Consider the following 12947-nt stretch of genomic DNA (forward strand, 5'->3'; position numbering starts at 1 on the left):
CAGGATAAGAAAACTCTGCTAGATGAATTTATGGAAGTAGCTCAAGTTATTGAGAATTATAGTTGTGCAGAATTGAATGTTACCTCAGATATGTTTTATCTTCTTGTAGGTGGAAAAGGAGGATTAGCGAGTATAGAATGTATATAGATAACCTGCTTGAAATTAGCTCCAGGTCACCAAATTCTATTTTTCACATTCTTTTGTTTTAAGGTTACAATGCAATTTGATACAGGAAGGTGTATCATGAGAGAGGTTAATATTTGGATTCTTATACAGCGCATTTATTAGTGAAATGGAAAGTTTATATCTATAATTTAGAAGAATTATTTTTAAAGATTATACTTTTATTTGTTATATGTCAAAGTCAATTTTAATGAAATAATTTAAAAGGCTTGAATAATTTATTATAAGGTTATTAATTTAATGACATATGATCTTTCCTGAGAGAATAAGCATAAGTTATGGGTGAATTGATAGATGTAAACAAATGCATGATAGTTTAATTAGTTAAATTATTGCTTATCAGTTATAAATAATACATTAAAGAAGGAGATAATTGGGCATGATTAAATTTTAAAATGGGTATATTTGATAAGTAATCCTTATAAACTAGATTAATGATAAGATAAATTATCTAATTCATTAATTTGGGTAGTATTTTATTATTATTCTATTAAATTTATTGGTATCTAATATAATAAAATGGTAAGCCGCACATGCGCACTTCCTAAGCGTGCGTCCATTTTCTGTGAGCTGTAGCTAGGAAGTGCGCATGTGCGGCTCACCCCCTGCCCTCTCCGTCGCCTCCCGCCTCCAGCGGCGTGACAGTTTTCAAAGAGGCGCGGGATTCTTTCAACGCGGAACCACCAGCCGTTAAAGCTCCTGGCGCTGACTCCCGATGGTGGAGGAGAGGCAAGGTAGAAGAAAATTTCTGCTGCCCGGCACCCAAGTCCTTTGCCGCCGCCCCCCCCTTCCCTTACCGCGGCCCCGACTGGCGATTTCAGCAGCGTGTCCAGCAGTCTTCACACGCTGCTTCGGGCCCTTCTGCTGCCCTGATTTGCTCCGGACGTGCCAGAGTAAATCAGGCCAGTAGAAGGACCCGAAGCAGCGTGTGAAGACTGCTGGACACGCTGCTTGATTCGCCATGTGTAGTCGGACCCGCGGGAAGGGAAGGGAAGGGGGGGCCGCCAAAGGACTCGGGCCCGCGTTTGTAGTCGCTACTGTGGGAAGGGAAAGGGGGTAGAGGAAACAATAATGCTGCTGCACAGGGAACTGGTGTGGGGGGAGGGAAATGGAAGGGGGAGGGAATGTTGCTTTGGACAGACAGACAGAGGGAGGAAGGGAGACAGAAAGACACAGGGGCAGGTGCACAGGGAACTGGTGTGGGGGGAGGGAAATGGAGGGGGAGGGAATGCTGCTTTGGACAGACAGACAGAGGGAGGAAGGGAGACAGAAAGACAAGAAGAAAGACACAGGGGCAGGTGCACAGGGAACTGGTATGGGGGGAGGGAAAGGTGCTGCTGGACAGGGGGGAGGTAAAACAAAGGGAGAAGGGCTGCTGCTGCATAAGGAGAGCTGTGAAGGGGTGGTGGTGGACACAGGGGAGGTAAAAGGAAGGGAGAATGGACAGGGGGAGCAGCGAGCAGGCAAGGGGTGGTGATGGACAGCCAAGGAAAAAGAAAGACAGAAAGAAAGAAAGCGGCTAAGGAGAAAGAGAGAGAAAAAGAAATAAAGAGAGACACACACACACATATTCTAGCACCCGTTAATGTAACGGGCTATAAGACTAGTAAGAATAATATTTAAGTGTTATATTAATTTGATAAGGAATCTTAACCCTATATATTTGTAGGAAATTGATAAAATTGTATAATATACGGTTATAGGAATAATATAATTTGTTAAAGTAGGCAAAGGTATTTTTATTTTAGTCAATATGGAGTGTTGATTTCTGGGGGTCACCCGACGTTTGATCTCATGGCAATAGCAAAAAACAAGACGGCACAAGCAGAAAATTTTTTTACCCCTCTTCTCAATGTTGTTGCCTCTTTGACACCAATACACTACCTTCACATGTGACCCCTCTATTCTCTAGAATAGCCCACAACCAAGTTTCTTCCTGGTTCCCATTCCTCCTTCCACTGTCATGACTCCTTTACTCCCTCTCCTGCTGATATTAACCATCCCCAATCTCTCCCCTCACCACTGAACCCCTTAACACTTCACCACTCACTCTTTAAACCCAATGCCTACCCCTTCCTCATATCCACTACCCTCTTTTCTGCTTTAAAGATCCAACACCTCTCGGTTATTCCCTTTCTCTCTGCGTACACCTCACCCAACATCACAGCAGCAGATTCCTCCTAACCTCCTCTACCCTCACCCGTATCTTCTTCCTCCTCCTCTTGTTCTCTGCTGGGGACATCAACCCCAATCCCGGTCCTCCCAACCAATTCCCACCCTACTCTTACAGTCCACCTTACTCCCGCAGGCCAACCCACAATATCAGGAACCTTATTTCTATTCCTCTCCTCCCTGCCCTTCTCTTGTGCCCTATGGAATGCACGCTCCATTCCCAAAAAGCTTGCCTACATCCACGACTTTTTCATATCTCGATCTCTCCACCTGCATGCACTAGCAGAGACCTGGATCTGCCGTGATGACTCTATTTCAGCTGCTGTCATGTGTTATGGAGGCTACCTTTTCTCCCACACGCCTCGCTCAATTGGTCATGGAGGAGACGTTGGGCTGCTACTCTTAACCTCTTTGCAGATTTCAACCCCTTCTCCCACCAGAATTTCAACACTCTCCATCCTTTGAAGTCCATTCCATCTACCTATTGCTCCCCTACCTCTCTGAGTAGCAGTCATCTAACAACCCCCCGACATGTCCCAATCTTCCTCACCAACTTTGACTCCTGGCTTTCCTTCTTTCTCCATCCCTCATCCCCTTCCCTCCTACTCAGCGACTTCAGCATCCATGTTGACAATCCTTCCAACTCTTACGTTTCCTGGTTCCCTGCTCTAACATCCTCATTCAATCTCCAGCTGTACTCCACCACCCCTACTCACCAAAATGGACGCTGCCTGGACCTAATCCTTTCCTCCAAATGCTCAACAATTAAATTCTGCACTATCACCCTTCCCCTCTCTGATTATCATCTGCTAACACTTACAGTTCATCACTCCAAACCCCAGTTGCCACCAATATGTTCAGGAACATTCAGGTTATTAATTCTGGAGCCCTTTCCACCGCTGTCTCATCCCTCTCCTCAGCTACTAAATCATACTAGACTGTCAATGAAGCCGTCCTCTCCTATGATACCATTCTCTCCTCTGCTCTAGATACCCTCGATCCTCCCAATTTCATGCACTGTTAGATGTGCCAATCCCCAACCCTGGCTGACCCCTCCACATCTGCTACCTACACTCCTGTGCCCATTCCACCAAACATTTGTGGCTTAAATCCCATGTGCACGCTGACTTCAAACACTTCAAATTCATGCTGACATCATTCCAGTCTGCCCTCTCACTTGTCAAAAATGAATACTATATCCACTTAATCACTTCTTAGCTCCAACCCTCACCTTCTCTTTACCACACTAAACACCTTACTCAAAGCACCTTCGCGTCCTATCCCCCTTAAATTTCTTCCCAGAATGTGGCAGAGTTCTACAATAAGATCCAGAAGATTCACCTTGAGCTTTCAACCAGGCTGTCTCCCCCTCCTCTCCCTCCATCTGTTCCTTCTACTCACCACCTCTCAACACCTGCCACCCTTTCCTCCTCCTCTGAAATCACCAAGGAGGAAACCGCACATCAACTCTCATCCTTCAAACCCACTTCCTGCTCCTACGATCTGATTCTCATTCACCTACTCAGCGCTCTCTCTCCCGCTGTCATCCTCCCATCTGTCACATTTTCAACTTATCGCTCTCCTCTACAACAGTTCCTGATGTTGTCAAGCTTGCCATTGTAACCTCCCCCCTGAAAAAAACCCTCACTAGATCCCATATGCCCCTCCAACTAACGTCCCATCTCCCTCCTCCCCTTCTTATCCGTAAGAACATAAGAATAACCTTACTGGGTCAGACCAATTGTCCATCAAGCCCAGTAGCCTGTTCACTAGTACCTAGCCAAAACCCAAGGAATAACAATATTCTATGCTACCGATACAGTGGCTTCCCCCATGTCTTTCTCAATAGCAGACTATGGACTTTTCCTCCAGGAACTTGTCTAAACCTTTCTTAAAACCAGCTACGCTATCTACTCTTACCACATCCTCTGGCAACGCGTTCCAGAGCTTAACTATTCTCTGAGTGAAAAAAAATTTCCTCCTATTAGTCTTTGTAATTTTTGATGGAGTGAAAAATCGATCCGCTTGTACCCGTTGTGCTCCACTCAGGATTTTTTAAACTTCAATCATATCACCCCTCAGCCATCTCTTTTCCAAGCTGAAGAGCCCTAACTGTTTTAGTCTTTCCTCATAAGAGAGGAGTTCCATCCCCTTTACCATCTTGGTCGCTCTTCTTTGAACCTTTTCTAACGTCAGTATATCTTTCTTGAGATAAGGAGACCAGAATTGAACGCAGTACTCCAGATGAGGTCACACCATGGAGCCATATAGGGGCATTATAACATTCTTAGTCTTGTTAACCAACCCTTTTTTAATAATTCCCAGCATCCTGTTTTCTTTTTTGGCCACCACCACACATGGGTGGAAGGTTTCATTGTATTGTCTACGATGATACCCATATCCTTTTCTTGGGCGCTAATCCCCAAGGTGGACCCTAGCATCTGGTAACTGTGATTCAGGTTATTCTTCCCAATATGCATCACTTTGCATTTGTCCACATTAAATTTCATCTGCCATTTGGCGCCCAGTCTTCCAATTTCCTAAAGTCTGCCTGCAATTTTTCACAATTCGCATACATTTTAACAACTTTGAACAGTTTAGTGTCATCTGCAAATTTAATCACCTCACTCGTTCCAATTTCCAGATCATTTATAAATAAGTTAAATAGCACTGGTCCCAGTACAGGCCCTGTGGCACTCCACTGTTTACTCTCCTCCATTGAGAAAAATGACCATTTAACCCTACCCTCTGTTTTCTATCCAATAACCAATTCCTAATTCACTACTGAACTTTGCCACCTATCCCATGACTCTTTATTTTTCTCAGGAGCCTCTCATGAGGTACTTTATCAAAAGCTTTCTGAAAATCTACAGCACTGCATATGCCCTTCAGCACTATAGAAATGATAAATAATAGTAGTAGTAGTGTTAATTCTTCAGTCGCAGGTCCGAGCCCAGAAACGCGGGTCTAGATGCTCTGATTCAACTGTGGCTACAGAGAAAGCTGTTATATGTGTTCCCTCTGTGACCCATGATAGAAAGGATCTTCGACAGGATCGCAAGCCATTGGTGAAATGTCATTCTCGTGGTTCCAGATTGGCCATGCTGACCATGTTATGTAGATCTAGTTTGTCTTCAAACAGGTCCCAGTCTCAGGCTGCGAGTGCAACCAGGTCTCCTGTCTCAGAGACCAGTGGTCATAGAAGATCCAGATTGCTGTGCTCTTACAGTATGGATCTTGAGCGCGAGGCGTTAGTGCGCATGGGATATTCAGAGGTAGTCATTGCTTCTTTGCTCAGGTCTAAAAAGCTGACAACAGTCTCTTGTCTATGCTAAGGCTTGGAAAACTATCCAGCACTGGTACATCAAAGAAAAGGAAGAACCTTTCTTGGCTTCGGTTTCTGTGGTGCTTGCTTTCCTCCAGGCTGGCCTTGACAAAAGACTCAAAATGACGTCCCTTAGAATCCAAGTAGTGGGACTCTCTTGTTTTAGGGCTCAAGACAGAAGAACTACGCTGGTGTCTCACCTAGACATAGCCAGATTTCTAAAGAGATCACTGCATATCAGGCAACCGATGAGACCTCTGTTACCTTTTTTGAATCTTAGCATAGTTTTGCAGGGTCTCAGCCAGGCTCTTTACAAGCTGCTGAAGGAAGCACCCTTGATGGATCTGACACTCACCACGGTTTTTCTGGTGGTGACTCTTACCTCAGTGAGAAGGGTCTCAGAGTTACAGGACCTTTCTTGCAAAGAGCCTTTCCTCAAATTTACTGAAGCTGTATTCTCTTTGCGCACTGTTCCATCCTTTGTACTGAAGATTGTTTCAGCATTCCATGTTAATCAAGAAGTCAGATTGCTGGCATTCCTTTCCACAAGGTACAAGAAAAAGAACTGGATTCTGGAAGAAGTTGGACATTAAAAGAGTGCTTCTCCAATATCTTGAGGTCACCAAAGAGTTCAGGCTGTTTGACCATTTTTTTTCATGCTTACAAATCAAGCTTAACATGGTGTGTCTGCTTCCAAGGCCACAATTTCCAGAAAGATCCATAGAACTATTTTGTCGGCATATATTGTTTGTGGGAAACAGTACCCTGTTTCCGTAAAGGTGCATTCGACTAGAAGTGTGGTTTCGTCGTGGGCAGAAACTAAGGCGGTCTTCTCTCAGATTAGTAGAGCAACAACTTGGTCCACTCTACATACATTTTCCAAGTTTTATAGAATGAATATGGCAGCAAGGGAGGTCTCTGCCTTTGAGCCCTCAGTGTTATGAGTTAGCACAGTGGCCCCCACCTTAGATTTCTGGGAGTGCTTTTGTATGTCCCTTCTGACTGAATGACACACCTATTACACTGGAAAAAGAGATTATGTCCTTACCTTGATAATATCTTTTCTAGTAAATAGGTGTGTCATTCTGGACCCCCGCATCATTTATTTCCTGTACCTACCTACTATTTCACTCAGAATGTTCGTATCCAAACCTGTTGCTAGGTCTCTTTGGAGTTTTATTTGAGCTCCATGAATGTTTCTGTTTGGCATGATTGTTTCACTGTTTTGATTGTTGAATGTTTAACATATTTGTTGCAATTTCAGAGCAGAACAGACTTGTTTTTTGGGGAGATTCCCCATACCCCTCCTTCATGGGTGTTTCTAGAAGGTGCTATCGCCTGCTTTGGAACTAAACTGAAGGGGGCAGCAGAGTCCTCTGATGAAATGGGAGGGATTCAAAAGCCGGAGTTGATTTCTTCTGTACCGCTTACGGGCACTGGGATATTACCTGTCCGTCCAGAATGACACACCTAGCTACTAGAAAAGAACTTAATCTCTTTATATTATAAGTAAGCAATTTCATTTTACTAGTACTGCTTTCTATGACATAATCACAGCATATTTAGTGTGGGTGTACTTATACAAATCCTCTGAAATTCAGTGAAGCTGACTGAGCTTGAGCTGGCAGTCTGTATGACATGCTGTGTCTCTCTTTGTCTGCCTGCTCTTGGCATGTTTTAATGTTTGTTCCACATGTTTAATCCTGTAGCTCCTGAGTACTGGTGTTCAATTGCCTACTTTGAAATGGATGTGCAGGTGGGAGAGACCTTTAAAGTTCCTTCAACTTGTCCTATTGTTACTGTTGATGGCTATGTGGACCCTTCCGGAGGAGACCGCTTTTGCCTCGGCCAGCTCTCCAATGTTCACAGAACAGAAGCCATTGAACGAGCGAGGTATTTAGCTGATACCTAATAAATATAATGGTGTATGCTTGCTTTGCATTTGTTGTATAGGTAAATGAAACATTCAGAATTATGAGACTGCTTGTATTAAAAGGTTTGGAGTATATCATCATCCTATAACAGGTTTTATTTTACAGCAGGCTTTCATTTTGAGCTCTAAACATTTTCCAGTAAATTTCCTTGATCAAATACTAGTGCATGAAGTGATACCGTAGACATGGCTGTGGTATTTGAAGATATTCTGCTCAAATGCCCCTTGTCTTGCCTGTAATAAATATACTGTAGGGAGCACCAAAATGTAAAATTCTTTTTAACATAACATAAAAATCCACCTATATACCGCTGTACTTTTCCATTCTAAGCAGTTTACAAATCATAGTAAGTTTATTTATTTATTTTTAAAAACTTAATATACCGCCTGGAATCGCAGCGGTTTCCAAATAAACATACATAGATCAAAAACAATACAAATCATTCTTCAAAATAATAATCACACATATGAAAACAAGACCTACATATTCTTCAGTAACATATTAAAAAATGTTACAAAGATGCCCAAGCAATGTTAGGAAAGACAGATCAAAAGTATGCATCTACAGACAGCTTGGTTTTTAACATCTTCTTAAAGCTGTAGTGATCTATACATAGTCTTAGTTGCCCAGTAAGCTTGTTCCAATATGATATTCTAGCAATGGCAAACATTTGAAGTTGAGTTGCCACATATCTTACATTATCAGCTGTCATTGTTACCAATTTCATTTTCCCCTCAGAGCGCAATGCCCTCGGAGGTTTGTAAATTTGCCAGAGAGATTGAAACCAAAGTGGTACACTGTGATATACTATTTGATATACTAGTGGCAACACTTTGAATTGAATTCTCTGCTCAATCGGCACCAGTGCAAACTTTTCAATATGGGGGTTATATGGGCTGTCCTCTTCACCCCACTAATGACACTAGCTACAGAGTTCATAAGCACCTGCAGAACCTTCAATTTAGTTTTGGGCAGACCCAGGAACAAGGAATTACAGTAGTCCAGTCTTGTGAAAAGCAAAGATTGGGCCACAGTTTGAAAATCATATTTTTTCCAGAAATGGTTTTAGCCTGTACAACATACAAAGTTGGGCATAACCTTTCTGAATGAGACACCCAATTTGCTTCCCCATAGTTAGAGCTGAGTCTAAGCAAACACCCAGCACTGTAACATGCTTTTTTGCCTTTATCTCTTCTCCCATAATTTGAACACTCTCTCTTCCATTGATATGGAGGTGGATGGATACTAGAGTCCTACCTGAGTAAAAAACTGCTGACATGGGCAGGAAAATACATCTTGGAAAAATGCAATATTTTAAATTCTCTCTTATTTAATAAACTCACTTTATTTTTTATCAGGGTCACTATCATAGCAGCTTAACAGCAAATATATGTTGACAGGAGTATGCAAAATGTCTATTTCAAAACATTTGACATTTTAACAATGAACTATAGTGTTCTTACTTGATTTTCTGTTATCATTCCTCTTTATTTTTGCTTTCTAGGCTGCTATGCACTTTAAAGCAATGTGTGACACATTTTAAGACTAGAATAACCCTTTTAATTTTAAATGTCCATGAGAACAGGGCATGAAATATGAAAGCAGTGATTTAATTTAAAAATACTGGTAGTGAATTTTACTTTTCTGCATTTTTAAGGTTGCACATAGGTAAAGGCATTCAGCTGGAATGTAAAGGTGAAGGAGATGTGTGGGTCAGATGCCTCAGTGACCATGCGGTCTTTGTTCAGAGTTACTATCTAGACAGGGAAGCAGGGCGTGCACCAGGAGATGCTGTTCACAAAATTTATCCAAGCGCTTACATAAAGGTAGGTTTAATCACATTCATTTATTTTTAATATGTACTGTGTATTTAAATCTTTATAAATAAGAAGTGTATTCATTTATGGAATCAATTAGATTATATATAACCAGCTATCAAGATCACAAAGAACTTAAAAAATAATGCAAGAAGAATGTGCAATAATCCATAAAACAGCTGTCAAAGGGAATACATATAAACCAGTGCACAGTCACATACATATTTGCTAGCATATTCCCTCCTGCAGTCTATATGCTATGCTTTATACGAGTATTTAGATTTTGGCTAAAAACATATAGAGGGGCCCAATCAAATTCAGTTTTGGCACATATTACTCAAATAATTTATCCTGAGTCAAGTTCAGACCAAAGATGTTGCTTTGCATCTCTTATGATTAACACAGTGGAAAAATCATATTGAATGATTCAACCTTTTCTGAGTCAGAACTGTCTTCTAGATTAGTACCTGGGATTTGAGTCCTGTTCGATGCATTTCTTATATGGTTAATATCTCCCTGTTTCAAACTGAATTGTGTCTGAGGCAGATTCAAAAATTACATTGTCAGGTTATGAAAATGGCCCATGGTCTTTGTTGTAAAGCGTATGGTGTAGGATGAGGTAGAACTGATCATTCAACAGTCTGGTGATCTTAGTAGAGAAACTTTACACAAACCCATACATAGGTTGATGACTGAAAATACTGATAAAAATTTGTAATTTGTAAAAATTGCAGGCGGACCTTAGGAAATTGGAAGACTGGGGATTAGCGCCCAAGAAAGGAATCTGGGTATCATCGTAGACAATACGATGAAACCTTCTGCCCAATGTTCAGTGGCGGTCAAAAAAGCAAACAGGATGCTAGGAATTATTATTATTTTTTTTTTTTTAAAAGGGGATGATTAACAAGACTAAGGATGTTATAATGCCCCTGTATTGCTTCATGGTGCGACCTCATCTGGAGTATTGCGTTCAATTCTGGTCTCCTTATCTCAAGAAAGAAATAGTGGGATTGCATGAGGTGATCCTGGCAAGATGGCGTCCTGAGCAGAAGCAGCCGTTCTAACGGCAATTTTATTCTTGAATAACTACTTTAGTAAATTGGTTTCTATGCCTAAAAGAAGGGGAAAACAGAGGGGTTTTCCTCCACCTACCTCTGGCTCTTCAACACCCCAACAGACTGTAATAGCCTTTACAGTCCAACCCTACTCAGCGGGCATATCCGCTGCTGTGACTGGGGCAGAGCACAGCTTGGGCGGCGAACTCTCGCTGAGCCCGCAAGGATTGCACATGTCCCCAAAGCCTGGGGAAACATTGGGAGAGCAGATGATGCAGGAGGGCTTGCCGAACACATCGAGCATGGCACGTACTGCACCCGAAATGAACCCGGAAGTGACTTTATCGAAGCAGACTCTTGGACAGGAGCTGTTGCACTTTGGGAGCTTGGAACCTGTAGGAGCCAGCCGCGGGGAGGGTGAGGGAGCCCAGAGTTTGCCCTCTGAGGAACTAGTCCAAGGTAATCTGGCAGCCATCTCCCTCCTCAAGCCGCTTGAGAAACTACAGGCAGTGACTCTTGACTCGTAACTGGTCAGCGATTGAAAACCTGCGCTCAGTTTGTACAAACTTTATTTCTATTACTTTAAACTTTTCATCCAGGATATCTCTTTTGGAGACTTCAGTTCAACAGCAGAAGGCTGAACTTTCTAAATTAGAGAAATTAACAATTGAGAATAAAAATTTGGTCACCAAACAAATGACTGATAAAATGATGTTTCTGAGGAAAATAGAAAACCTGGAAAATCAACAGAAAAATTTAAATTTAAGGATTCTTATTTTTCTGATAGCCAGGTTTATGACTCCACAGGAACTCTTTAAGAACTTTTTGATAACAGTCTTAAAAGTTCCAGAATTGAACCTTCCCCCGACGCAGAGAGTCTATTATTTAAAGAATGAGCAAAAAGAAAAAGTTTTAGAAGCTGAAACTATGCAATTAGATGTATCTGCTATATTGCAATCTTCTGAAATTGAAACATTGGGTCGGGCGACATTGTTAGTCTCTCTGGTATTCTTACAGGATAAAAAATTGCTGTTGAAATTGTACTTTAATTTAAAACAAGTCACCTTTTTAGGTGAAAGGGTATATATATTTCCAGATCTTTCAAAATGGACACAATCCAGAAAGAAAGAATTTTTGCAATTTCGTCCTAAAGTGATTTCCTTGGGGGCAACTTTTCAGTTAATGTTTCCCTGTATATGTTTTATTTCCTATCAAGGGAATAAATATATATTCTTTAGCACTCTCCAGACCAGTAGAGGTTAACTTTACGATTGGGTATATATCTAATCATGACCAGCAGGTGGAGACTGAAAACAAAACTTTGGGACAGTATATCCTAGCCCCTCCTCTCTATTTCCCTCAGTCTTCTTTCAGTCTCCAGCAGGTGTTGAGTGATCTGTACCCATCTCCCTTGGTAGGGCTGTTGGAATTTGTTTAGAGGTTTATTGTCCCTGTTTTTAGCCGGACGGAGCTTGGACGGACTCTGTTTGGGGGTTCGTCCGACCTCGGGGGTGTCAAACCCGGCGGGTCACGAGCGGGGTCCCTCCCCCCACTTCCTCCACCTCCCCATATTTTTTTAGAGGAGCCTCAGCAGTAAGCCTTGCCCCCTAAATCAAGCAAGGCATATTGCTTAGAGAGCCTGTGGAGTCTGTTCTGTAAAAAAAAAAAAAAAAAAAAATCCTGAGGTAGTGCTGGTCTGGAGGGTTGTATCCCTTTAAGAAAACTGTATTTTACTGTATTTTTTCAACTAACCGGCACTTTTTTACAGCTAGGTCGCGTATGGAGCAATGAGCACTTCTAAAGGGAAAAAGTGCTCATTGTGCTCCAGACGCGAGGCACTCGCGGCCGGCCTGTGCAAGCGGTGTTCAGGCCGGTGCGGTGGAGGAGCTCCGTCGGCAGCGGCTGCAGGCGCCCAGAGCTCCCCGCCGATGGTGCCTCGCGAGTCGGCAGGGAACGGTGGAGAAGCCCGGTCTTCTCCGTCCGCCCACGGAGGGATTCCCCGAGCCGCCGACGGTCGGGTTTTAGAGGATTCCCTCTCAGCTGATATTTTGACAGCTGATGCCGGCTTGCCTGTTTTAGCGGCTGAGACTATTCAGGTCTCTCAGCCGCTGCAGGCTATGGAGGGAGCTGTTTTGGCGGAAAAGACGCCATCTTCTCTGTCTGGCCCCTCCATTTTGTCTTCCACCTCAGGTGACCTTCCCCCTGTTTTTGGCTAAGCAGGGGCAGGTTTCTGCTGGGTCCCCTGCTGTGGCAGGGAGTCCCTTGGGACCCTCGGGGGGTTTTTCCCCTGAATTTTTCTTTTCATTATGCAAAGCCTATTTTCAGGCGGCTGGGGGTCCCGGTTGCGCCCAGGGGGTCTCGGGGGGTGGGGTTTCCTCCGCGCTCCCTGCGACTTTGCCTCTCTCGTCTGACGTGACGTCCCCTCCGCCGCCTCTCTTGTCCAAGCGTCCGCGGGTGTCGT

At 43.0% G+C, this 12947-nt stretch overlaps 1 protein-coding gene across 6 annotated transcripts in view; it reads left to right on the forward strand.

Moving 5' to 3' along the window:
* The window catches only part of LOC117355604 (mothers against decapentaplegic homolog 4), a 100289-nt gene that overhangs the window by 56209 nt on the left and 31133 nt on the right, over window positions 1–12947 (forward strand). For all 6 annotated transcript variants that reach the window (XM_033934444.1, XM_033934425.1, XM_033934405.1 and 3 more), the window contains exons 9-10: window positions 7390–7573; window positions 9272–9440. In XM_033934444.1, coding sequence (XP_033790335.1) covers window positions 7390–7573; window positions 9272–9440 — 353 coding nt within the window. The remainder of the gene's footprint in view (window positions 1–7389; window positions 7574–9271; window positions 9441–12947) is intronic.

Source organism: Geotrypetes seraphini, chromosome 1 (assembly GCF_902459505.1).
Source record: "Geotrypetes seraphini chromosome 1, aGeoSer1.1, whole genome shotgun sequence".
Lineage (NCBI taxonomy): Eukaryota > Metazoa > Chordata > Amphibia > Gymnophiona > Dermophiidae > Geotrypetes > Geotrypetes seraphini.